Here is a 27,912-nt window from a genome sequence, read left to right on the forward strand (position 1 = left end):
TCGTACTTGACGGAGTGTTTTCTAGTTGGTTACCAGTGACTTCGGGAGTTCCACAGGGGTCCATTCTTGGTCCACTTTTGTTTCTGGTTTTTGTTAACGACCTACCAGATTATATCGGAAATGGATCCCGACTGGCTCTGTTGCTGATGACTCCAAGCTGTATAGAACACTTGACACTCCTACTTCGACTCAAGCTTTTACAACATGACTTAGATTCTCTGGTAACATGGAGTGTGAATTCAAATATGTCGTTCAGTGCCTCTAAATGCAAAACCTTGCATATCTCTAGGAAGAGGACTCCTACAGACGCGACATCTTCATCTTGGTGACCAAGCCCTCGAACGTGTTTCATACGTCAAAGATCTAGGCATTATAATCTCAAGCAATTTGCAATGGGCTGACCATATTGAAAAGATATCAGCAAAAGCAAATAAGACCCTAGGATTAGTTAAAAGAGTGTGTCATGACATCAAAGACCAGTCCGTGAGGATGCTCCTTTACCGTTCCTTGGTCTTGCCTCAGCTGGAATACTGCTCTTGCTTGTGGTCTCCATACACAATTAAGCACAGAGCCCTTATTGAAAACATCCAAAGAAGAGCCACAAAGTTTATACTGAATTATCCGCCATCGAACGTTTCATACTTGGATCGACTTTTAACCCTCCATATGTTACCACTGGAGTATCGTAGAGAAATGAGTGACCTTCTTCTCCTATATAAATTCAAGACTGGGATGATGGTTATAAACACTAGTGACTACTTTATTGCTTTAGATACTCACTATAGAACACGGAAATTTGACCCAAATAATCTAACCACCTTGTTTAAATTCAAACAAAATTACTTCCAGTTTTCATATTTTCCTAGAGCAGTATCATTATGGAATGATCTTCCCCCAAGTTGTAAGGAACGCTCCTCCATTGCGTCATTTAAATCAAATCTGTATGAATATTATTTCTCTAAACTGGCAAAGTATATTCCACCATGATTCTATAACTTACTCTTGTTAATATTTATCTGAATGGTTGTTTTATGTTTTTATGTTAAGGGTGCTGTTATCAATAGGGATTCGTCCTGTTATGGCTTCCTGTCACTACGTTTATATATTCTTCGTCCTTGTTATTGACTGTAATGTTTGTAATAATGTGACAAATTTATTAAACTAAACTAAACTATATATATATATATATATATATATATATATATATATATATATATATATATATATATAGGCAAAAATGTTCTCCGTGTTTACTATACTCACCCTTAACGGAGAACATTTTTGCCTATATTATTACCTGTGTTGCAACTCCAAATTTATTTTGGAGCAAATCATGTTCAACAATATATATATATATATATATATATTATATATATATTATATTGAACATGATTTGCTCCAAAATAAATTTGGAGTTGCAACACAGGTAATAATATAGGCAAAAATGTTCTCCGTGTTTACTATACTCACCCTTGACGGGCATATTCAAACCTAAGAATGTAAATTTGTCCCTTTCCCTCACCAGCTCACTCGTTAAGAGTGCCTAGGCCTTGGGACCCTAGGAGGCGGTTATATATATATATATATATATAATATATTAAATATTATATATATATATATATATTATATATTATATATTATATATATATATATATACAGTAGGGGGCAAAAGTTTGAGTCCAGTCGTTGTAGAATTCCAGTATTAAATCCTGGCAGTGTATTCGAGTTAAGACATGCGTGCTAGTGTTTCAATACTGTAAACCATATTAATTGCACATTGTTTTGGTCCTATTGATCTAAATTATAACAAAATAAAGTTCTCATTCCTTTACACAACTCAGGATGGGTGGGAAAAAGGGCAAAGTGATGGTGCACAAGGACAAATAGTTGCATTTGTAGCACAAATAGAAAAAGTGAGAATTTCAAAAGGTGGTATGCAACTAACCTTGGAGAAATTCGAAGAAACTAAATCCTACTCAAGCAAACTTTTAGCTGCTTTGGTCATGCTGGGTTTGGCAATATTGAAAGATATAATAGGATCCTAATTAAAGAAAAGTATCATCCAATTCTTCAAGGACATGGAATTTCATCTGGCACAAAGATGATCGCGCGTCTAACTACATGATAATCACCCTAAAGACATGCACATCTTCTATGTGCCAGAAATATTTTAGAAGCAAACTCGTTCTGGTGATCTCTTTCTCATGGCTTTCCACCTCAAATTCCAGATCTAAAACTTATGGAACACTTTTACGACCGTTTTAACCGGAAAAGGGCGAGGCACAGACCCACCAGCCATGATGACTTGAGGCAAGTGGTCGACGAATGCTGGCAAGGTATTGAACGTGCAACATTAAAAAACCTATGGAATCTATGCCAGCAGGAATAAAGGCCGTTTCAAGAGCAAAAAAGAGGGATACTAAGCATGGACATGTAATGAATTTTTGCACATTAACATACGTTAAATGAATATCATAACATCCCATAGTTGTTGTGCAGCATGTATTTTTCAGTTCACTTATTTACTTTTCTCTAGTTCACTTTTCAGTAAGGTTTTCTGTAGAAAATTAATATATGCTGCTAAAACAATGAAATACAGTCACTGGACTCAAACTTTTGCCTCCTACTGTATATATATATATATATATATATATATATATATATATATATATATATATATATATATATATATATATATATATATATATATATATATACATGAATTAATTTCTATGTTACATAAAGCAAACCTTGTAGCATCATACCACACCAACTCCGTTCAAGGAATAAAATTTCTTAAAAAGGGTCGATGGCAAATCGCTATTAAAATATAAGTTTATTCGTATTCTTATTCTTATCGGTATTAACTGCATAGGCTACATGCATTTAGGTGTCATGCGTGACTTTCATCTCTAAGCATTTGGACTTAAAAGTGCAATTACACGTTCAATATAGCTAGGCATTAATTATTTAAGCTGAGATTTACTGCATTGTTAAAAACCTACATGCGAAGGATCGCCCACTTCTTTCTACTCTTTCACTTTCGTTTTTGGTCGCTTGACAGCACTTGAGGTATGAAGTTATGTTTTGGCTATACAATTCATATAACGCGAAAGAAACTAGATATATAGCGTGATTTTGGTGTAATTTTTATGTCATTTCGGCAGATGATGCTACCCATATGAGTGTTTTGAAATCTTTGAATTGAAACTATCGATTTAAACTGGAGGTATCTTTTTATTGCTCTTGGCATCTGATGTTTAATAAAATATTCTAATTAGTTCCAGAAAGTTGAGACTGATGCTTTTGAATTTATCAACTAATTGCCAAACAGTGCTAAAATAATATACTGTTTAGCGAAGATACTTATAAAACTGCATTTTATGATGAGATAAAAAAATAAAAGATAAAAAGTGATATAAACATTCACGTGAAAAGACGCTTGTTTTTATTTGCTGATACAGCTAATTTATAAAGTTTGTTATCTGTGGCATGCCGTGCTTGAATGACAATATATAATATGGACAATATAAATTAAAATTTTTGGAATTAACGCGTGATACCGAAGTGCTATTATTACTGTTGATATCATACTGTTGGAAACAGGGACCGCAGTTTTAACTCTCGATTTCAATTATAACGTTTACTTTCGTTATGTTCACCGAAGTTTCATCATTGGCATCTAATTATTAATACGCTATTAGGAAAAAGTTAAATTTAAATTATTATTTCCATAATAATAGCTCTCTGCAGGTAGCCTTTTAATGATAAAAAGTTCATGTCAACAGAATTCAAGATTCTGAATTCTCATTGAAAAGATCTGCTCGGTTTAATTGAGATGGACATATAAAGCTTTTATATCTGTAAGTACTAACTTATATATTTTGATAACAAAGAGATTACTGCGAGTAAAAGCTTTTGTAGTTGAAGGTTGAAGTGTAGTTTTATGTGGATCTTTTTATGAACTAAAATCTCCGATAACAATTGTTGCGTCATTGAATTACCTTGACTTGCTAGAATAACCAAAACTATAGATGAAAAGAAAACCCAATGATATAAATAATTTTCGTTTTTATCAATCCGTCATTATCAAAGGACGAAGACCTTGCCAAGACCACCAAGACGGGATTTAAATTAACTTAAAATGCAAACGTTTCGCTTGTCAAGTTTGACAACGCAATCATGAAATCAATTGGTATATTAATCTCGATCTTGTGGCACTTAATAGATGTATAAGATAATTTCTACAGGGTTGATGTCTTACACATACCCAATTTCGAGCGAAAAATCATACTCAATTCAAGTTAAAGCGAGAAATAGTTGAAAAAAATCATCAAATATATGTCTTCTGGCAGCAATTGAACCTACGCCTTTGTGATGCCATGTCATTTCTCTAACCAGCGTAATAACCTCTTTTCGAAACTAAGATTATGTCAATATATAATATTTTCATTATCGCGACAATGCTATATGATCTTCGTCAGCACAAGAGCCTGGTTTATAATCTTGCCACTTTTGAATACAATTTGGTCATGAGGAAGTAAATTAAATTCGATCAGAACATACAGATATGACAGATCAACCATTGATAATTTAGAATATGATTTCTATAAAACGATGTCATAAATCAAATTACACTATCAACTTATATAAGACATCATAACTCGACCTGGCATATAAATCGATTTTTACTCGACTGAGTTACCACATAAATAACTTTTTATTGCAGTTCGAGTGATAGATAGCTCTATATCAGTTATTTTTTATACTGAAAGATATATCATTTATAACATTTATGAGAGTAATACAAAATTACTTTTAAAACTTCCAATTCGTTTAGTCAGCATTTCCATTAAATTATCATTGTTTTTCTCACAGCACTTACAACAAAGCCGATCAAATGAACAATTATATATAATTAGCATAAATCATTTCACATTATTATTTGTAAATTTTGAAAATAACGCATATTTCGTTGTTCTTAGGTTTCTTGAAAAATTCGTATTTTTTAAAATTTTGAAATTCAGAATTCATTTCAAGAGAGTAAACTTTTGTAAGCCAGAATCAAAACTGTGAAACTTTTATTCTCGTAAAGCAGCTAACATAGGTGCAATCTTCTGCGCATGCGTTAGATTGTTGAAAACAAGATGGCGGCACCGAGAAAAGCTTGGATTACGACAAACCTGAAAAGTATTGCCGGCATTTTTTACATCATATTCTAAATCATATTATATATGTTTTAAAAAGCCCGGCGGCATTTAAGTATAGTGTTCATTTTACTATTATCAAATTCAGGGCGATAATCATAATTCTAATGAAGCTCAAAATCTTGTCATAGAAACCTCGACAAAATTATATATTAGTCTGTTTTTATTTGGTACTGAGTAACTTTCAAATCTGCAGGTAGTTACAAAATTGGGAAACAGACCGAATTTCAAAATGAACGCTATACATAAATACAGGCTTGTTAAAATACATATAATATGATGTAGAATATGATGTAAAAAATCCCCGTTGCATTTTTATTTTTGGCCAAAAGTCCGATATAATCCAAGCTTTTCTTAGTGCTTTTTTTCAGTGTCTTTTCACCCTGCTTTCGACAATCTAGCGCATCCGCAGACAGACAGATTTCACCTATGTTGATCTATGACAAACAAGTGTGACAATAGTCAACAAAGACAAGAAAAACACTATCTATGTTCAAGTTTATTAGTCTGTCACCATCAAAGCAGGAAGTGTTCATAGTTATACTAGTCTTTACTCGCTTAAATTTCACGCATGCGCATAACTTACAAAACCATCCAACGTCGACCGTCCATGACATAAAATTTGGACAGCTTTGGATTCTGCTATGTTCTGTCAAAACACCCGGGTGTATTTACCTCCCAGCGGAATAAGTACCCTCGCCCGGCGCTTCGTACCGGGATAAGTTTCGGTCGTGAGATTAAAATGCGATAATATAATGCAGTGATAATGTAGCACATATGCATACGCAGAATTTCTGGTAAAAACACAAGATTGGTCTGATATAGAAGCAGGAACGTCAACCAGGGCGTTCAAAAAACTTTTAAACACCTACCATACTATGTAGCTATTGAGCAGCTGTGCTCTCATATCATTTTATCATATCACATCATATCTGCACTTTCGTATTCTTCTTAATAGGTACATCAACTTTGCTCTGGAAAAAAAGAAAATATATAACTGAGAAAACTTCAAGATTTTCGAGATATTTAAACTAAAAGTTTCGTTTCACCCTCCATGATGCCTGAGGTATGAATTTTTAAGTGAATAATTATATAGTTGAACCAATAACAACTGGAACTTGTAACCACAGTTCGATTTCACATAGCAAAGGAGCAGTCTTTATTTGTATTTTGATTGGCCAAGCTACAGGTCCTTTTTCAAGAAATGTTGAGGGGAACGTGCATTAGCAAGATGGGCTTCTCCTTAGGAGAAATATTGATCGTGATCGAAGGTGATACACAAAAAAATTTAATTTTGAAATCAGTTGTCAAGTAACCCCATTGGACGGTTTGTAGCCATGTTAGAAAAGGCTCTGCTGAGCTGACGGACATATGGTCATCGAGTAGACACTTTGTAATGTTTACAACACGAGCCTCGAGCGGCCGTGTTGTATTGAATATACAAAATTTTGTTGGTTATTAATTATTCATGATTTCACAAAAATATTGGTTTATGCACAAATTAAAAAACCCAAACCAGCACCTGGTCGGATAATTTAGTAAAAACGCTACGAAAATGCGCGCAAAGAAATCGATACGTTTTTTAACAAGCAAAGACGACATGAATTTTTTATCAATATATTTATTAAACGTCCGGAAAAATAAAGTTCAGTATGCTATATAATCAGGCTATATAATATAACTTGGTGGACATTAAAGTCGATCTACGTTGACAAAAAAGTTGCTCATGTGATTACCTTTGTTCATCCTTGAACAAGGTGTTAGCTTCTCATTTTTTGTTTCTTATTTCAAAAGGGAGAAAAAATTGGAACTCCACATGGAGACCATCTTGCTGAAAAGAAAGTAGAGACTACATTGCCTGTAACGATGGGCGGAAAAGTTGGGATGCTTCAGACTTGTGGTGGAGATGACTTAAAATTGGAGAAAGAAAAGACAGCAAGACTCAAGTATTCGTATAAAGGGAATATGTTTTCCAGGATGCTTGTTGAGTACGAAGTGAATGGTAAAAACAAAGATGATGAGGTTAGAGGTAGCGGAAGTTCGATTTTGATACCAGAAAACGCTACCAATATCCAAGTTAGATTTCAATTATTCAGTTCTTTTGGTACGTGGTCTGATCTGATGACGTACGAACCAACCAAGCCTCGTATTCTGAAGTACGACAAACCAGTGATTCACACGTACATCTTGTGTGCAGACGAAACAGATTCCCTTTTCCCAGATGAAGGTAAATATAAAGTGACAAAATCTGCTTAGCGAGGCTTTCCAGGCTTGATCATAGCGACATATGTATTGACAGAAATTTGTCTCACGATTGTGTATTTCGCGAAAATAAGCAGCTGTTTTCGGAGAAATAAGTCGAAAAATTGATTTATACATATGTTGTACCCCTCAAAGTAGAATAGATTAAAACTTATCTCCATAATTTTAACAGCTGGATCAGGGTCTTTGGTGAGTGTTTCCAAGGCTGAATGGTTTGAAACAAATATATTGGATGACAATCGGAAAATGAAAGAGAAATACACAAAGGGATTGTCACGGTAACTGATGCGCCCAAGTAGAGACATATAAAGGCTATATATTGCATTGACCTGAAGTTTAGCCTGATTCTTGATTAAATCTTCGCAATTAAGCAGAAATGTCGTACCTTATAATATCAATACGTCTGACACATCTAGCGTGACAAATTTATGGCAACGGTACGAAAGTAACACCTGTATTCAAAAAGCTCACTCACACTCACACTCTTTGAGTGTGACATTATTATATATTTTGTTAACGCTAATCAATGAGAAAGTTTTCTCTGAATAGATGGAAAGATATAAGGTGAATAACTGAAAATCAAGTCCCTATTTGGCTAGAAATAGCGCCATTGAAACGTTATGGGAAGATTAAGATCTCCCACTCAATGAGTTTGAGTGAGCTTTTAGAATACGGGCGTAAGAGTTCTTACGCTCGACCAAGTCTGTAATATTTGACATTTTTCTTTCAGACTGAAATGGGTGGAAAGTTTTAAAATAACCGATGTCAACGAAAAGAGGTATAAACATCTAGAAATTGTCCTTAATTTTGATGAAGTACCCAGTACTGAAGACATCGTTGAATTGTTTGGCGAAGAAATCCTTCCTTTCATTACCTATAAAAAGTGTAAGTTTATTCCTAGTTGTAATAATACCCAACACACTTTCATACACCCGGTTTGCTGTGAATTAACAACTAACACACTGTTTTTACTGACTGACTGACTCGCTTCCAAATCACATGCTTAATCACGCCGTACGCTAATATTTATTCTCTTAACTCTTATGTAGCTATAAATTCAATAGTTCCAAAGAATGAGTGGTTTGAAACAAACATATTTGACGAAAAATCCAACATGAAGAAGGAATACAAGGAAAAATTGTTAAGGTAAATGATGAAGTTGAAATCCTACCATCAAGAAATGCTGTTGTGCACATGATCATCTTAGAATACGTAGCTATAAGTTCGATTTAAGAAAAGAATTGCTAAATATTTTAGTTTTTAGTCTAAGAGCTCTTTTCAATTAGCTAAACAATTTTTTTTGACAAAGATTGAACTAAATTATTTTCTCTTTCATACGGTTCTTAGCTTACCCGGCGTGGAAAAAATCCATGTTGGTTTTGATGGCAAAAAGGATGGAACATGGAAAATATTCATCACCCACTCAGAAAACTCACAACCATCCATGGATCAACTGCGCATGATATTTGGAAACAATATCTCCTGTTTTGTCGAATTCATCCAAGAAAAAGTCGATAAAAACAGTAGATCTGCTTTTCTTCGAGGACCAAGAACAGGAGATCCGCATCATGTTACAGGAGAAGAAAACGGGAGCCGTGGAAAAATAAGTATTCTTGGCTTTGGAGATAAACACAAACAGAAACACCACGCAATCACCAGCTATCACGTTTGTTACCAAGGAGAATTATCGGGAGACCTTTTCGAACAACACCAAAAACTGAAGGCAGCTTCCAGAAATAATTTCAGTGAATGTTCCAATGGTGAATATAAGTATAAAGACGGAAGTGGAGCTTCCTGGAGGCTTGGTACTTTTTCTTGCGGTTTGTACAACGGTAAGCACGATATTGCCCTCATCGAACTTGATAAATATTTGGACTGCAACGATGCGGTCAGATTCATGAACCAGCAAGATTTTGATGACGCTTTGGCGAGTGAAAAGGAAGTCGCTGAAAAATTTAAGAAAATGAATGGAACAGTTCCTGTTGGCATATTTGGGTCTGAAACTGGGGAAAGAATAGGAAACTTGGTTGAAAAAGATGTGGCACTCAAAAAAGGAATGAACGACGGCTTTTATGGCATAAAAGATGTGTCTGACGATAATATCTTTGCGGAGGAAGCCGACTCGGGGTCTTTGGTGTATATGATATGTGAGGATGGCAAGAAGATACCATTCGCCCACCTAAGCAACATGAAGAACGGCGTCTATTACTGCTCTAATTTGAAATCCAGTTTGGAAGCACTGGCAAGTTCTGTAAATCCTTGCTTGTGTAGATGTGGAAATCACTTTGAATAATTATATGTGCAAAGTGACCTTATGTCTAGCAGGAAACGGTAATCCACATCTTTATATTATTTCATCTTGTACATTTCTGTAGTAGTATAACAGTAACGATAATCTGTAATAGCATAAGTGATAAGTATATCAACAACGATAATTTGTAATTGTCAAGCGACAAGTTTTAATACCATAAATATAACAACATACGATTCATAAATTGTAATTGTAAACGTATATCAACCATTGTTTAGGCTAATACTCTTTATATTTATAAGTAGTTATCAACAAACGATTTTAGTATAGGCTAATATTGTAAGTATATATTTAGTATAAACTAATATTGTAAGTAATATATATATATATATATATATATATATATTAATATATATATATATATATATATATATACAATTAAAAGTATATATCACTGGGAAAACAATAAGGTATAATCAATGTAACTCGATCTACATGAGCAAACGAATAATAAATTGTGTAATCTCCACGCGTGAGTAATTTCTTGACATTATAAAAAGGGTCGGGGATAAACTAAGTAAGAACTGGATGCTATCTTCTTTTTAACATGCCCAAACGTTTTGAAGCCAAATTTTTCCCTCCAAAGTCATGTTTTACTTCTACCACCCATGCATGTATTTACTACACGAGATTTGCAAAGGCCTAAAGTGAAGATTTAATATAAAATTGACGGAGGTTTTTATGGTAAAAATGCGGTAGCAAATGCACTATATATAACGTTCACTCGAAGATATTTGTAGTCCTTTTTTAAAAACAGAGTTTCTCAGATGTCTGAAAAGACTGGACAATTCATTGCCCAACAACAAGACCGGCTTCTCGTGAAAAGGTTTATTAACTTCTTATTAACCGAGCGCGAGGACTTTACCTAGAAATATCGATATATCGTCTTTACCAATATTTCTCGGTAAAGACCGAGCAAGCGAGGTTAATAAAAAGTTTTTTATTTGGCATAAGCATGCATATGTATTTGCAATGAAACAAACAAGAAATGCATGAATTCGTATTAGTAGCCTGGTACGCATTTGATATAAAATAAAAACAAAAATAAAATATTGAATTATTTATTTTACGTAAACTGTCTGCATGGAGACGTTTTATTTATTTCAAAATCAATTAAATTTTCTCTTGAGCATTTATTTGTGCCTTTTTCATTCAGAATTTCTCGGTTTTATCTCGTAATGGATTGCCGATTGCCATTACGGGAAAGTAATGGACCACTGAAAATTCTTCACAGCCAATCACTGAGCTCCATTTCACCGGAAATGACGCTGGCAATATAATAATGCTAGATAATCGCTTTTCCTGGTATAATAATAATAAATAATCGCTTTTCCTGGTATAATAATAATAAATAATGGCTTTTCCTGGTATAATAACAATAAATAATGGCTTTTCCTGGTAAATCTTAGCCACAGTTTGCGGGTATTAAATCACAGCGATGCATAATTTATATGTTAATTGTCAAAACAGCTAGTTTGCATTCGAGATGAAGTGGCTATTCTCTAAATCGCTAAATATAGTCCGAAAAAGGGAATCAGCGTGCTTTGTGGACCAGAGATGCCCCAAGCGGCAAGGGGCGACAGTGACATGACATTCATTTTCACATCGCGTGTTGTTTGTCAGTCAAACAAACGCCGGTGGCTCACCGCGCCGGTGGCTCGCCGTTGCTAAAATATATTATTCATACACATCTTTCGTATCCAGACGTACATGCAAATTAAGCATGCTTTGTATCCATAGCGCAGTTTAGAAAAAAAACAACGCTATCATATTTTTCTCCTGCAAATTTCGGTTGCTAAATAGCAGAATCCAGTCATCCTGGCAGATACGGTAATCTGCACTATGTACCTATAGTGATTGTGCTTTAGGAGAATAAAGGAAACTGAAGTTAGGCAACAGATAAAACAACGTAAGGTAGGACAATATAAATTTACATAGTATTAACATTTAGTATATTTCCTATAGAAGGATTTCAGAGATGACAAAAATCTCCGAAATCTTTTTTTGCACTTTTAAACATCTACGGCTGTATTCTAAAAGCTCACTCACACTCATACTTGAGTGCGATTCCAGTGAGATGCACTCAAGTGGAACTGAAGTGTGAGTGAGAGTTTAGTATGAGTGTGAATGTCCACTCAACGAGGCGGCACTCACCCTTGAAAATATTAGGCAGAGCTGTATTCAAAGAGCTCACTCGAGTGTGACTTGCTGGAGTTAAGGTTTTATGTTGATTAGTAATTAATGTTGGAAAGTATATAAACTATTTAAACTGTAGTTAGACTTGTCAATGCGTTCGTATGACGTTACTGATAGGATGGCTTAACGTAGACAATATTTCTCGCAATTGAGGTCGCTGTGAACCGTATTAGCGGAAGCACAAAGATCTTTTAGAAAGTAAAATAAACAATTACAAAAACCATGCAAGAGAGGTGTGAGTGTAGCATTATACTATGTGAGTGTGAGTGGACACTCATTGAGTGGTCAGTTGCACTCATTGACATTAAGGACGAGCGTCCACTCAATGAGAGTGACTTACGCCTGTATTCTAAAAGCTCACTCACACTCAAACTCATTGAGTGTGAGATCTTAATCTTCTCATAACGTTTCAACGGCGGTATTTCCAGCTGAAAGGGGGCTTGATTTTCAGTGATTTACTTTATATCTTTCCATCTATTCAGAGAAAACTTTCTCATTGATCAGCATTAACAAAATTTATATGTCACACTCAATGAGTGTGAGTGTGAGTGAGCTTTTTGAATACAGGCGTTAGTGACTTTGAGTGAGGTCTTAGAATACAGGCGTTAATTTTCCTATATAGTACTCAATAAATTATTTTAAGGCGGTGAATATAACAAAACGTCAAAATGACGCACTGGCTTCTTCTCTTTCTTAGAGCAAGAAAACACGACGAGTTCTTTTTTATTATACATGCGTAAAAAAACATAAATCGTTATTAGTATTTTTCAGTTTCGTCTTACGTATAATCATTGCGCAATAGTAAGTTTAATCAGCTATTATTCAGTATATTCGACCTGAGATACCAGGTGTGGTCACGCATAGACTGATGAATAACACACTATATATGGTCATGGAAAACACATTTAAATAAATTATTTGCGGTTTTCCAACATTTTAGAGCTGCTTGGTATATATCCCTTGGCAACCGATTCGAAGTGAAGGACGAAGTGCCATTAAGAAAGTTGTTTGCAATTATTAGTGCAAATTCAAAATATAATTGTTACAAGGATAAAGAATTTAAAGGTAGGCCCATATAGCTAAATTTACATTCTTGCAAAAGAGCTTTCATAGCAGGGTCGGCAATGAAGCTTTGAAATTTTATGCTAGATGCAATTTAAGATTGTTTTTCGCTTTAAATAGTACACATAATGTACTCGTAATTACCCACAGTAGAATGACAGACGATTGATTGACATAACGGATTATAAAAACATTTCAAAAACATCTGGAATTGTATATTTATGTGATGATCTATGTAGCATTATATAATTTTTCATGCACCGAATTTATACAATGCAACAATTAAGTGCATGAGAATTCGATGTTTATAATAAAAAAATTAAATTCAACAGTCTTGATTGAATGCGACTCGGTAGTTTTATTCAAATGGGTCGATCGCATAAAACGACGATGATGCGACGTTGATTCAAACGTCTAATTTTTCATCTGCCGAATTGAATACATAAATTAGAAATACGATACACGCATGAAGCCGGCTATGCAGCAACCCCTCGCCATTTCAATCGAAGCAAAATATTTCCTGAGTTAGCCAGGCCTAACCTTCAATATTTTGAAATTACCTAAATGTAAAGCCGATAGCTGATGTTTCAAACTGTACCAAGGTCTTAAAATGTATTCGTACAGCAAACACTAAATTAACCTCGAAATCAAACAAAGTAGGCACCTACGGCATTTCAAGGATTACAAACTACGAGTTGTTTCTTTTCACTGCTAACTCTTCCAGTTCTGATAATATTTTAAACTCTTTCATATTGTGTTTTCGAAACATTTCTTAAAAAAATAGTTTGCAAATCACAGTTAAGTTGTCACTGAAACACAAATGTTTCGTCTTAGCCAATCAGCAAGTTGCTAATTACCAGTCTTCACTCGTTCAAATTTTGCGCGTGCGCAAAAGTACCATGACTATTGAATGTCCATGTTCCATGACATAGCATTTGGGAAACTTTGGATTGCGCTATGTTCTGTCACAATACCCGTAATTAATCTCCCAGCGGAATTAGTACCCTCTCTGCGCCCGCTCGGGGATTATTTCTAATTATTTTAATATAAAATTTTTTCTTTGTGTGTAAACGATATATTTGCTGCGAGCGAAGCAAGCAGCCTTATATTCATGAAAAAATATGAAAAAATAGATTTTAACCATAGAAAATAAGCCCTGGAAGATTACTTCCTTGGTTCTGATGAGTTATAAGTAATTGCAATAGAGTCTTTTTACGAAACGATAAGCAGGTCTTATATTCATTCCATCGTCTACATAAAGAGCTACCTTATACACATAAAATCATAATCGTCTGATGTCGAATTTGGTACTATATTTGTTTATCAGTCTTTTATTTTATCACATACTATTGACGCATGGCATGCTATATGAATTGCACTCATTGTATGTATTCCATGCCTAAATCACACATAAAAATATAGATACCACATTAATAGAACTTTAAAACTTTAATAATATGAATTGAAAATCCTCTTTTCTAAATTATAGGTTGAATATTTAAAGTCGATGCTGGTTGACAACATATCTGCTCAGGCATGCTGCGTGATTACCGTCAATTTCCGCTAAATACACTTTACTTTTGAAGATTAACGTTCGCGAACCCTTTACAGTAAAATGAGGCTTTTACAAATTATAGCGCCGAGACGTCATCATGATGTAGAACAAAGCCCTAAATGTGAACATAGTCTAAAGTATATTTATAAAAACAAATGGCCATCTAAGATGCTTGTTGATTATAAATTAAACGGCGTAAGAAAACACCATGAGTGCAAAGGTAGTGGAAGTTCGATCCAGGTACCAAATATTGCTACAAATATCAAAGTTACATTTCAGATCAGGCGCTCTTCTGGTGTTTGGTCTGATGTGAAGGAGCACAACAGTTTATCATATGAGCCACATACTTTTGAGTATGAAACACCAGTTAGTCGCACGTATAAGTTGACTGGAAACTTGTACTGGGAAAGAGTAATAGATATTACGAGAAAGGATACGTACGAACGTGCTGAACAAGAAGCAATTAGCATTGATAAAACCACTGAACTATTCGATAGAACAGAATCGAAAAACTCATCTCAAGCGCCAAAAAAGCTGGAAGGCGACAAAAACAGGTCAGAGGAGGGTGATGGTAATGTGGAAGAGTTTAACCCTTCCACAGGGCACTGGGTAGAACCGCCCGAGCCACATACCTCTAAGTATAACACACCAGTGAGTAGCACGTATGAATCAGTGATGGATAATACGAGAGACGATAAATACTACGAACAAGTAAGACGAGAAACAAATGATAGTAATAAAACCACCAAATGTAAGCTACAGTATTTTTATGCAGGACTCTTGCCTTATAAGATGCTTGTTGATTATGAGGAGAACGATAAAACAGTACATGATGAAGTTAACGGTAGTGGAAGTTCGATTCTGTTACCAGACAATGCCACCAAAATCAAAGTTAGGTTCCAGGTCATGCGTGCTCCTGGTGTTTGGTCTGATGTGAAAGAATACGACCGTTTCAAGAAATGTTGGGTAGAACCAACCAAGCCTCATATTTTTGAGTACGACAAACCAGTGAGTTGCACGTACACTTTGGCTGGCATCTTGTTTTAACGTGTTCCAAAGAATTTTGAACATTTCCAAACTTGTAATTTTCCGCATATATTAGCGAAATTAACAAAATTCTGCGGATTTTTAAATTTTTTTTTTAAAAATAGCTTTTTTTGCGGACACAACTCCACTGTCCGCATAAAAAGGATTTTTGTCTTAGAGGTATAAGGATTCCACTGTCCGTCGGTTTCAAACAGATAGGCGGGATGTCCGAATTTTTGAAACCCCTATATATCTCAATTTGAGAGACATATAGGGGTGTCCGAATTTCGGAAACTCTATATATCTCAATGTGAGAGACATATAAGGGTGTCCGAATTTCGGAAACCCCTGTATCTCAATTCGAGAGAAATATAGGGGTGTCCGAATTTCGGAAACCCCTATATCTCAATGTGAGAGACATATAAGGGTGTCCGAATTTCGGAAACCCCTGTATCTCAATGTGAGAGACATATAAGGGTGTCCGAATTTCGGAAACCCCTATATCTCAATGTGAGAGACATATAGGGGTGTCCGAATTTCGGAAACCTTTATATCTCAATGTGAGAGACATATTGGGGTGTCCGAATTTCGGAAACCCTTATATCTCAATGCGAGAGACATATAGGGGTGTCCGAGTTACGCAGTGCATTGTATCTACAATTATTCGGGTTATATTCTCTACGCAAGTCGAATGGGCAATGGTCAAGTGAAACCAATTTAGAAGTATATTTTGTAAATTGCAAAGGAACATTCTGACAATTTAAAAAGTAAGTTGTCTTAATTAAATTTTCGTTATTGCATGTTTTCGCACGTAGAGCCGGGAATACCCAGCACACAATGAAGATATATAATATATATATATATATATAGATTTATAGGTTCTAAAGTTCTTTCAACTTTCGCCTGGCCTCTCGTTCCTCCTCTTCTGTTTTTACCAGAATGAGGCAATTGCGTTTGATCGTGACTGCTGCAACACCGCCAGCTGCAAGAAAAAGATTTGACAAAGATGATAATAAATGTTCAATACTGTACCAGGCGGGAAACGTATTATATTATTTACATATATATAACGTATTATATATACCTTCGGGCAAATTAACATCCAATATCCAGTCACCCGAGTGACTGAACATTTCTACCAGCCACAAACATGTCTCAAATTCTCTGTTTGCCGAATTGACACAAATGAAGTTTGGGACCTTGCCAAACGTGAAGTTGAAGTGTTCTGGCAGAATTCGCCCAGATACCGAAGCATGCATGAGGACAACAAATGCTTCAACAGTCTCGTTCATGCCTGCTAATATATTCCCTACAGAGTGAAAAAGGACAACGATTAACCATTAGCTACAGTATTCTGCTACATGAATTGCGTACACAGTAACATTTTCTGCATTGTTTGGACAGAAGGAGGCCAGCCGCTCTGCTTGTGTTTGTCAACATAACAGGAAATTGCGAGTGAAATTATACACACTTCAAATTCAAATTAAAGCAAAATGAGTCAACTATAGGTCCCCGGCAGGCTACGCTTTTACGTGCATCGAAACCTCTAAAATTTACGTGCATCAAGTGAAGTGCCAAAAATCACGCTTGATTGTGGATATATACTCCACAAACTGGAACAATCAGGAACACACACCACATGGTTGGCGGTTGCCTAACAAATTAGCTACTAACTATCATCTGTTTAAATTTATTTTTTACGCCCCTTAATTTACAAAAAACTTTTCAATACTCATGACGTTCCCCTTTTGCCCACAAAAACCTAAATTTGTGTTTTCATGGCATTCACGCATTGCCTGTATGCATATCGCTTAAGCGCAAGGCTATATAAAAGGCATTTATTAATTTATATATAGTACTTTATTGGTATCAAAACAGTCTCGCCGGGACAAGGGTCTTGTATAATAAGGAGAGTGTTTATATACATTGATCACATACATGCAGTGGCGTAGCCAGCCTAAAGATTTTGTCCCGCTATCTAAATTTCAAGTTATTATAATTATTCCTGCCTTTATAAATTCATTGTTTTCACAGTCAATGAACACCAAAATATTAGCATAGCATGACAAATCGTCGGGCTGCCTACGCTACTGCATACATTCAGCTGCATACTCGTACTTTACTCGTACTACGACACCGACATTGTCATTTTATTCAATCCCTATAAATAATGACATGCCTACTTCGTTTTTTCTCGGGCAAACAGGGATCATATACGAAGCGCCAATGAAACAAAATGAAAACGCAGCGCGAAAATGGAATTTCAGCGGTAACCAAATATAGATAACGACAGTCTCAAGCAATTTGATCACACATATAACTATATATACATGTGCATAGCATGCCTTTAAATAAGGCCTTTATATATGCTATATTTTTCTTCCAGCCTATAGCTTTGCTCTTAAAAAGGAGGGTTTTTTCTTTCTACCTACTATAAATCCGAGAAGCCTAAAGCTAGCTAATATCAAAAAGGTTTCAAAATATCGAAACTTAATACATACCTTAATTGAGAGGCTTATTATCCTCATTTTTCACACCGGCAGCACTGATGATACTCGACGCCTGTCTTTGCTAGAGGCTTTCCAGCAACATATACATACGCCTTTCCTTGCCTTACGCGAACCGACCACTTTTTCATTTGTGGCATATCTATATATATAAACTCCCTCTCAAAACTACTGGCATTGACAATTGAAGCTCAATATGTTGGATGTGGGAAGAGCGCGCGTGCGAAGTATATCATATGAACATTACACCTGGTCAAAGCGGTAAACTCAACCAATAACAAAGAAAAGTTTTTTCTGTTGTCAGAGAGTTAATTAATAGGAATATCCTAATCCAATCAGTGGACTGTAAAATAAAACAGGTTGTCAGACAACAAGGAATCACCTTCGAGCTTCGGCGCAATTTACTGATATATATATATATGAACCAATATCACCAGCATTGTCTTTGTTATCTACGAATAAGAAAGGACCAGCGCCAGCCACCAGCAGCTCACCCGGTTTTGATATAAGATTTAGTGACAGTGAAAAATCATCTCCTCTCATGATTCAGAGGCAAAAAGTAAGAGCATCATGAATTAATAATGCCATATAATTATACATATATATTTTTTTTTCCCTATCTTATGTATACAGTTTCAAACTCACTTGAAGCTTCTCCTTCATCAATCCCAACTAGTACAGATCTGCCCGAAGAATTTTCTTCACCATTTTCTGTTGGGTTAAGTAGCGACGCAAATGGATCCTTTATGATCCTTTATGATCTTATATGAAACTAAGCTAAATAGAAAGGCATTGGCGATTGCTATATATTTTATCATATTTGGTTTTTGAGTGAAAATTTGGTTTCAGGTTTCAGAGCGATTTCTTAATTTGTGCTCTATTATGTGAAATAAGAATGCAAATTTTTATTATTTGATTTTAGATCTTTCGTGTAATCGTTTGCCACACGATACGCCGTCAGCATATGTACCATGCCAAGTAGGAGCCCAAAAAAAGTCTAGAGAGCTTTACAATACGATTCAACCGATAGCAGTGGTAAGCGATAAATTTTTATGATATTTTGCAAGTGATTTTATTATATAAACACGCGATAATAATACTTCTGTATCCTGAGACACCATTCTGCAAATTTTCATATACCAAGCCGACTTTGCGTGCGCTCAACAATTAAAATATCTGGTCACTGAGGATTTACAGTTACATTATTCCCGGCGCTTGTTTGTGCGTGAATCAATATGTTAGATTATAATTTTGTTCCCCAAGACCAGAAAGGCGTAAAGATTGTTAAATATATAAACCAATGAATTACAGGCTGTAAAAAAACGCAATCACCAATATATTCATGAATATTTAAGTGAATATTAAGCGGATTTTTATGATCTTTGGCACTCGATCAAGTTCTAAAGTTCAAAGGGTCTTTACTTCGGGTGGAATTATACGTTTGAAGACCCTGCCACGCTGCTCCCTGGTTATATTGGCACATAACTTCATACATGCTAGAGTACTCATTTAAATTAATTATTTTAAAGACACACGTGGGGATAAATGGAACACCATACCCATGTAAATGAGAATGGATACTTTCGATTTTAGGATAAGGCGTTTTTCCATTACGGGCGAAGCGCGCTTAGATTTTTAAAGTAAAATAAAACGATCGGGGCTGTATATATCTAAGCACTGCTAATGCATGTCAACTTGCAATTCGATGATGACATGCAGTTTTTCCGCCAATACATACAAAGCTAAAATGTGTCACCAACAACAGCTAACACTATATGATTAAACCCAGAACTGGATACTTTATACATATAAAGGGTGCGGATAAATGCATGTAGTTCAGGGACACCATGATAAACATAAAATCTTTAATTCAAATCAAAATGCCAAAATTCATTAAAATGGCAAAACGGATAATTTATACGCTATCAGTCGCGCCAAACTAAACTTTTAGTAATATTTTAAAACTCTCAAAATATGTCAAAATTTTCAATAGGACTAAGATATTTTCTTTGCGCATATTTCAGTAAAAAATGATTCGGAGGAATTAGCTCGAGACTGGTTTGTGAAGTTTTGAATTCAAGTTGCATTACTGGAAAGGTACATATACCACGACCTGGCAACCCTTTATGGTTACGAGCAAAGATGGTGAAATACCTTGGACAGACACTCTTCTAAAAGATTCAGTCATTCTCTGCTCGTTCGAACTTGACGATAACAGCCATCTCCAAGAAAATACCAGAAAATATTTAAAACGGTGGTATCGGGAGGAAGCTAAAAGGGCTAAGGGTCTGGATTAATTTAAAAAACAAAATATTTTCAACGCTTGTACCTATAATTATACAGACGCAAGATGCTAAATTTTTAAGTGCAGAACCATTGGAGAATATTACCCTCAATATCATTATCGCATGCTAACTAAAATGTATGCCAACATTCAAATGACTCATTTATTTTCAGGAATAATCACTGATATGAATAATAAAAACTCCCTAAGTATGGACTGCATTGTTTTGAGCTTTTATATTAACCCATTAACCCATTGTAGATACAGTGCACTACGTTACTCGGGCACCCCTATATGTCTCTCACGTTGAGATATAGCTAGGGGTTTCCGAAATTCGGACACCCCTATTTGTCTCTCGCATTGTTATATAGGGGGTTTCCGTAATTCGGACACCCCTATTCTCTCGCATTGAGATATAGGGTTTCCGAAATTCGGACACCCCTATATGTCTCTCGCATTGAGATATAGGGTTTCCGAAATTCGGACACCCATTGTCTCTCATTGAGATATAGGGTTTCCGAAATTCGGACACCCCTATTGTCTCTCACATTGAGATATAAGGGTTTCCGAAATTCGGACACCCCTATTTCTCTCGCATTGAGATATAGGGTTTCCGAAATTCGGACACCCTTATATGTCTCTCACATTGAGATATAAGGGTTTCCGAAATTCGGACACCCCCATATGTCTCTCGCATCGAGATATAGGGGTTTCCGAAATTCGGACACCCTTGTGTATTTGTAAAAATTCTACTGGTAAGTAAAGTTTTCGTAAGTACTAACTTTTCCTCAGATTTTCTCGCTTTTTATTGATTTTGGAGCCATAGTTGGTTCACTCCGCTAAGATTTTCGAAAAACAGTAAAAACGAGGACACAGTTTTCTTAGTCCGCGAGAAATAGGCTTTTTCACCAACGAAATTTTAACATATATCCGCAAGAAAATGACTTTTATAATGAAACTGACAGTGAAGTTCGCTGGATTTAGTAATTTAATGATATTTTTGCGGAAAAAAATCAAAATTCCGCAGAATTTAGCAAAATTTGGCTAATTATGGCGGAATTTTAAAGTTTGGAAAATGACAAATTTCATTGGAAGGCGTTTTTTATGAAAAAGTGACAAAGACCTCTAAAGATATTTATACAGACAAACAATTCAGTAAACTAGATTATATCTACGAAGGACACTGGATTTTGAAGATGCTTGTTGATTATGAAGTGAACGGTGAAAAGAAACATCACGAGGGTCATGGTAGTGGAAGTTTGATTCTGTTACCAAACAATGCCACCAAAATCAAAGTTAGGTTTCAGGTCATGCGCTTTCCTGGTGTTTGGTCTGATGTGAAAGAATACGACCGTTTCGAAAAATGTTGGGTAGAACCAACCGAACCTCATATTTTTGAGTACGAAAAACCAGTGAGTTGCACTTACACTTTGGCTGTAAACTTGTATGGGGGAAAGATCACGGGCGAATACCATGACGATATATACGATACTGATGATGAAAATGATTTCAACACACACGTGTTTTACCATGACGATATATACGATACTGATGATGAAAATGATTTCAACAGACACGTGTTTTATCATGACGATATATACGATACTGATGATGAAAATGATTTCAACTCTCAACCAAAACAGGTGAAGGAAAGTAATATATATATAAGTATTTTACCAACTTTTTTAAACATATATATAACATATATATAAACATATATAATATGAATATATATATATATATATATATATATATATATATATATATATATATATATATATATATATATATATATATATATATATAAAATTTCCTTTGAAATATGGAAGGACTGGAATGGTCGACCTTTATATTGCCATGACAATCGCATGCGGAATGCAGAATATCTCTACCAAAACGAAACTGCCTGCTAGAGACTGCAAAATCTACAACTATTGGGCATACTTTCAGGACATTCCGAGTGATCAAGCTCTAAGAACTAGTCAAGAAATGAGATCAATTTCCTCCCAGAATATTGGCATGCAAGAATCACCTCCAAGGGTTCAGGACGAAACTGCTTCTGTTATTCCAGTTAAAGGTAAAGAAATTTGGAAATTATTAGAAGCGGCGTCACTAGCAGCGACTTCTATAGCAACTTAACATCAAATAATATAATTATTCAAATCACTGAGCGAAAAACGCGATATGGACGAGTAATCAAGCCGATTAAACCATAAACCTTATAGTGTAGCTTTACTTCCATTACTTACTTACTTACTTAGGCCTGTTGCTCCAAGAGGAGCATAGGCCATCGACAACAGTCCTCCATCGCACTCGGTTCTGGGCCGCCCTCTCCGCTGCCTGCCAGGTGGTCCCGTACTCCTTCAGCTCTGCTTCCGTGTCTCCTGAGGCAGGAGTTAAAAAACGTCTGAATCTTTTGCGGTGTTGCTTTGGTCATGCGCCAGGTCTCTGCTCCGTAAAGCAATACAGACTTGACGTTTGAGTTACAGATCCGCAGCTTGGTGGAAATACGGATTTCTTTCCCAGATGTTTTTCAGGATGACGAAGGCTGCCCGCGCTTTTCCTATACGTGCCTTGACGTCCCGGTCAGTACCTCTCTGCCTGTCCACCACACTTCCTAGCTAGACGAAGGATTTAACCTCTCGGATGGGTTCCCCTCCCACTGTTACTGGAGCTTGGGCAGTGGTGTTGATTTTCATGAGCTCAGTCTTCTTCTGGTTGATGTGGACCCCTGTTCCTGCGGATGTTGCTGCAAGGAGAGAGGTCTTGTCCTGCATCTGGCGGTGGTTGTATGAGAGGAGAACAAGGTCGTCTGCAAAATCAAGGTCGTCGAGCTGGGTCAGGAGCGTCCACTGTATCCCGTTGTTCCTGCCTGTTGTAGTGGTCTTCATGATCCAATCGATAACCAGGAGGAACAGAAACGGCGACAGCAGGCACCCCTGACGGACTCCTGTCTTTACCTCAAACTCTCAGACGTCTGACCGGCGTGGTCAACCCTGCATGTTATGCCTTGGTAGGTGCAGCGGATCAGGGAGACAAACTTTTCGGGAACTCCGTAGTGCCTCAGCAGCTTCCACAAGGTCTCTCGGTCCACGCTGTCGAACGCCTTGAGGCAGTAATGAAGTTGACGTACAAAGGCGAGTTCCACCCTAGCGACTGCTCGACGATGATTCGCAAGCTGGCTATCTGGTCGACGCATGATCTGTTGCACCGGAAGCCTGCCTGCTGGTCTCGGAGCTTTGGGTCCACCGCCTCTCTCATGCGCTCCAACAGTTTCCTGTTGAGAACCTTGCCTGGCACTGAGAGGAGCATAATCCCTCGGTAGTTTCAGCAGTCACTGAGGTCCCCCTTCTTCGGCAGCTTGATTAGGATGCCCTCTTTCCATTCTGCTGGTATTTCCTCCCTCGCCCAAATTTTCTTAAACAGTGAATGCAGTATGGTTACTGCTGTCTCCGTGTCTGCTTTGATGGCCTCTGTTGGTATACTGTCCGGCCCTGCAGCCTTCCCGTTCTTGAGTGCTGCTATTGCTTTTCTGATCTCTGCTTTGGATGGTGCTTCGCAGCTGCTCGGGAGATCTGTCTCTGCTGGTTGGATGTCTGGTGGTGTCTCAGGTGCTGGCCTATTTAAAAGTTCCTGAAAATGTTCAGCTCATCTCTTCAACTGTTCTTCTGTTGTTGTCAGTGTTTTCCTCTCCTTATCCCTAACAGGCTTGTCTGTTTGTTAAAACCTATTTGAAAGCTTCTTGGTGGTGTTGTACAGCTCTCTCATGTTTCCCTGCCCTGCTGCTTCCTCTGCTTCTTTGGCGAGGTTCTCTACATAGAGTCTCTTGTCACTTCTGATGCTCCTCTTCACCTCTCTCTCTGTTGCTGTATAGTCTTCCTGTGCCCTAGCCCTTGCTGCTCTAGTTCTACTTTCGTTCAGAGTGGCCTTCTTCTTCTTCCTCTCCTCCAGTTTCTTGATGGTTTCATTAGAGATCCATTCATTGTGTTGGGTCTTTTTCCTGCCAAGGACTTCTTCGCAGGTATCCTGCCAAATGTCTTTGATGCTGTGGCACTGCTCTTCTATGTCTGTCTCACTGTCCTCTAGATGGTCGCGTAGAGGCTCGAATCAGGCTGAGTGTGAACTTTGTTCTCACTTCCCTAGACTGGAGGTAGCCCACACGTTGTACTTAGTACGCGTGTGGTTGCCTGCGTTGTCGTACTTCTTGAGGCGCAGCCTTAATGTTGTCATCAGTAGATGGTGATCAGATGACACGTCCGCTCCTCTCATCACTCTGACATCTTTCCATGATCTGCGGATCCTCTTGGAAATGCAGATGTGGTCAATTTGGTTTTCTGTGACATGATCAGGGGATCTCCAAGTGGCTTTGTGAATCCTCTTGTGTGGAAAGATGCTGCCTCCAATCTCAAGCTAGTTCAGGGAACACAGGTCTGCGAACCTCTCACCGTTCTCGTTCATCTGCCCTAACCCATGCTTGCCCATGACTTCTTCGTACCCGGTGTTATCGGCTCCGATCTTGGCGTTGAAGTCACCCATGAGAATGGTCATTTCATTCTTTCCTGCCTTGTCAAGGACCGACTGTAGGTGTTCGTATTTACATCCATTAATAAATACTTAATTTCTCTATCATGCATGATGAATAATTTTTCTGTATGAAATCCGATAGAAAGGTTGCGTAACTTAATTACCTGCATATGTGTGCATGTATGTTAGCTATAATAAACCAGTCGCCGTGTGAGGAGCGTTTTAAAAGTTTATTTAGTCGCCGTTAAAAACGCCAGTATCTAAATGAACTAAGAAAACTGATGGACTATTACGATGATTTTAGTGAGAAATTACAGTCGCCGTTTATATAAGGAGCGAAAAGCTGTGTGTTGTACATATTGATTACAAATAATGCAAAAGAGTAAATTATGCACGCCCCCCCAATCTTGACTCGTTCGCTACGCCCCTGATCACTTATCTTACTAAATGACCAGACATTGAAACTGAATTTCCTCGCAAAAGTAAAGTGTAGGCAGCAGTAATTAAATCCTATTTTTAAATAGGGTCAAATAATGAGTGGTTTGAAGAAAACGTATTTAACGAAAACTATGACATTAAAGAGGTTTACGTAAATGAATTGAGAAGTGAAAGGTATTTTTTTAATTATATCAATTCAGCTAAAAATATATATAATCAGAAACCCCATGCATGATCAAATTAAGACAGTATGTCCTGACTCCTGAATTTCTAATATGATCACACACGAATTTCGAACACTAGAAACACTTGTTTGTACTGTTTTGTGAACTTTTTTTGCTTTTGACAAACTTACTACATGATAAATAAATTAGTTTGTAGGTACACCACGTAAGTGTTGATATTGCAAAGCTTTCGGTCCGTTAACCCGGGCCTTCATCAGTGCAACAATAAAAACTTTTGAACAAGGAAATCTATTTATATTGTGATAGCTACCACCATCACAGCATGAAAATTACAAGAATATAATTATTACATATTCTTGTTAACAAAATTGTTTTTAATCAACTCTGATTTACTTTCATAAATTTATCAGTCTAAACAATTCGAACTTCCTTCTTAGATTCTCTTGGATAAAAGATTTCCATATTGGGATTGATAAAGAAAAAAAGTCATGGCAAATATGCATCACCTACGCTCGAAACACAAAACCCTGCATGGAAGACCTAAAGAATTTGTTTGGTGATAACATCGCTTCATTCGTTGAATTTATCCGGGAGAGCGACGATGAAGATGAAGAGAGATTAAGAACTTCCTCTTGTTTTCTTCGAGCACCTAGTTCTGGTGATACTCTGTATCTTCAAAATGAAAAACGCGGAACCATAGCAGTCCTTGCTGCCCAAATACGAAGCGACGAAAAGCACTACGTCATCACCTCCTATCATGTTTGTTACTGTTTCAACGATTTACCGCCGGAAAACATATTTGAAGCACACAACAAACTGAAAGAAGACTGTTGCTCAAATGACGCCGCTGGATGTATTGGCAGCAGGTACCAATATATGGATCAAGAAAAAGTATTGGGAGTGTTCGAGTGTGGTTTATACGATGACAAAAATGATATTGCTCTCATCGCACTTGAAAAAAAGCTGACCTGCGATGACGCAATTGCTTTCCTTGAAAATGGAGTTGAATCAGAACTATTGAGTAAAACACAAGTCGGGAAAATATTTACACAATACGTAAATATGGGAAAACTACCTACAGTTAAAAAACATGGCTCGGCATCTAACGAAACAGAAGGAGAACTTTTTGCAATAACAACAACGTGCCAGCAAAACAACATGAATGACGGTTTTTATCGAATTCGGGGGAAAAATGCAGATAATTTCGCCAAAAAAGGCGATTCGGGCGCCTTGGTGTATATAGCACATGAAAGTAAGAATTTACCATTTGCCATAGTAAGCAATCACGTGCCAAATGAAAACGTGTATTACTGCCCAAATTTACATCAAAGTATTGAAGCGTTAAACGAAAAGTATAATTGGATCAACATTAATTGGATCAGAGCGGCTGCTGCGCGCCGCTCTGCTCCGCGAAATTGAATAATTTTTTTTCTCTATTTATTGGATCCATCAACAAAATATATCACGAAACGTTGGATAAAGTTTTGGTCCTTGGAAATTATTAGTAATTATTCAGTTATCTTGATCATTGGCAAAGGAATCTGGTGGATTTACTCACGGTTCTGGGCTGAACATTAAAATTTTCCCCTTGGTCAGTTTCCGCTCGCGCAAAACTAAAGACGGTTGATCACGAGTACGAACACGTACGTCTAAAATTAAATGTATTTTAGCGTGTGCTAATTTAATTTTTTATCAAAAAAAGTATGACTGCCTTCTTTTCGAGATGTTGCATATCAAGGAACTATCACCATCTTTGAGCACTCAATCGGACTCTATTCGTTCTAAACTTTATACTTAATCTGGAAATAATGTTTAGTTTCTGTATATATGTATGTTTTTGTGTGTGTTCGTATATGTGTGTACGTATATATATAATTTAAGTAGACTAAGAATGACAAAATTTAGATCTAATTTATGTAATTAATATAATTTATTTAATCAACTGCATGATCTTAAGCATGCTCGCGCAATATATACTAACGTGACATGAACCGTTTATAGTCAACGCAATTTAAATGTAATTATCATAACTTGAAAATGATGCACGTTTTAGCATCGAAACGTCGTTCAATAAAAATAAAATCGCTATCATTTCTGTCAAAATTGTAGCTAATTTAATTAGAACAAATTTAGACCAATACTCAAACCAATTAGCAATGACTATCTTCAATTGGGGGGGCTACAGTATTATTTTCCTGTATATATAGTTTGTTTTACGCGGATTTCAAAAAAAGGAAGAAAGTAAGCTTCATTTGTTCCATGCATCAACAAAAGTTTCCGGTTCACCGTGTTCTTATCGAGCTCGTCGAGTTTAGAAACGTGGAACTTTGCTATCTGTCTATTGCTTTGTACGCG

At 36.5% G+C, this 27,912-nt stretch overlaps 3 protein-coding genes and 1 long non-coding RNA gene across 5 annotated transcripts; 3 read left to right on the forward strand and 1 right to left on the reverse strand.

The window, feature by feature from the left end:
* The first annotated feature begins 3,779 nt into the window (after window positions 1-3,779).
* LOC114525992 lies at window positions 3,780-10,046 on the forward strand. Of its 2 annotated transcripts, none has more exons than XM_028547469.1 (7): window positions 3,780-3,863; window positions 6,166-6,273; window positions 7,002-7,434; window positions 7,642-7,747; window positions 8,200-8,354; window positions 8,519-8,615; window positions 8,817-10,046. In XM_028547469.1, exons 2-7 carry the CDS (start codon window positions 6,262-6,264, stop codon window positions 9,760-9,762), a joined length of 1,749 nt encoding a protein of 582 aa, XP_028403270.1. In that variant the 5' UTR covers window positions 3,780-3,863; window positions 6,166-6,261; the 3' UTR covers window positions 9,763-10,046. The 2 variants fall into 2 exon arrangements, with proteins under 2 accessions (XP_028403270.1, XP_028403271.1); XM_028547470.1 differs by having other exon boundaries at window positions 8,534-8,615.
* A 6,128-nt stretch (window positions 10,047-16,174) lies between these two features.
* Window positions 16,175-18,236, reverse strand: LOC114526028. Its single transcript, XM_028547523.1, has 3 exons — window positions 18,121-18,236; window positions 16,704-16,928; window positions 16,175-16,601 (listed from the first exon to the last, which is right to left on the reverse strand). The coding sequence occupies exons 2-3, from the start codon at window positions 16,909-16,911 to the stop codon at window positions 16,501-16,503; spliced, it is 309 nt and encodes a 102-aa protein (XP_028403324.1). The 5' UTR covers window positions 16,912-16,928; window positions 18,121-18,236; the 3' UTR covers window positions 16,175-16,500.
* A 355-nt stretch (window positions 18,237-18,591) lies between these two features.
* Window positions 18,592-20,814, forward strand: LOC114526029. Its single transcript, XR_003687292.1, has 3 exons — window positions 18,592-18,685; window positions 19,049-19,161; window positions 20,151-20,814. It is a non-coding gene; the product is annotated as an uncharacterized LOC114526029 (long non-coding RNA).
* A 792-nt stretch (window positions 20,815-21,606) lies between these two features.
* On the forward strand, window positions 21,607-27,360 carry LOC114525882. Its single transcript, XM_028547343.1, has 4 exons — window positions 21,607-22,053; window positions 22,361-22,487; window positions 25,459-25,546; window positions 25,995-27,360. Exons 1-4 carry the CDS (start codon window positions 21,607-21,609, stop codon window positions 26,974-26,976), a joined length of 1,644 nt encoding a protein of 547 aa, XP_028403144.1. The 3' UTR covers window positions 26,977-27,360.
* The last annotated feature ends 552 nt before the right edge of the window (window positions 27,361-27,912 follow it).

The sequence above is a fragment of the Dendronephthya gigantea genome, unplaced genomic scaffold, assembly GCF_004324835.1.
Source record: "Dendronephthya gigantea isolate DGI-Jeju-01 unplaced genomic scaffold, DenGig_1.0 000036F, whole genome shotgun sequence".
NCBI classification, from domain to species: Eukaryota; Metazoa; Cnidaria; class Anthozoa; order Malacalcyonacea; family Nephtheidae; genus Dendronephthya; species Dendronephthya gigantea.

Bases quoted from the DNA above. Each gene is read 5' to 3' on its own strand.
- LOC114525992 (XM_028547469.1), top strand. The intron at 7,435-7,641 runs GTAAATATAAAG...TAATTTTAACAG, and splicing joins TTCCCTTTTCCCAGATGAAG to CTGGATCAGGGTCTTTGGTG. The intron at 8,355-8,518 runs GTAAGTTTATTC...ACTCTTATGTAG, and splicing joins TTTCATTACCTATAAAAAGT to CTATAAATTCAATAGTTCCA.
- LOC114525882 (XM_028547343.1), top strand. From the start codon at position 21,607: ATGCTTGTTGATTATGAAGTGAACGGTGAAAAGAAACATCACGAGGGT. The intron at 22,054-22,360 runs GTGAAGGAAAGT...GCATACTTTCAG, and splicing joins TCAACTCTCAACCAAAACAG to GACATTCCGAGTGATCAAGC. The intron at 22,488-25,458 runs GTAAAGAAATTT...ATTTTTAAATAG, and splicing joins TTCTGTTATTCCAGTTAAAG to GGTCAAATAATGAGTGGTTT.
- LOC114526028 (XM_028547523.1), bottom strand. From the start codon at position 16,911: ATGAACGAGACTGTTGAAGCATTTGTTGTCCTCATGCATGCTTCGGTA. The intron at 16,602-16,703 runs GTATATATAATA...TTTTTCTTGCAG, and splicing joins GGATGTTAATTTGCCCGAAG to CTGGCGGTGTTGCAGCAGTC.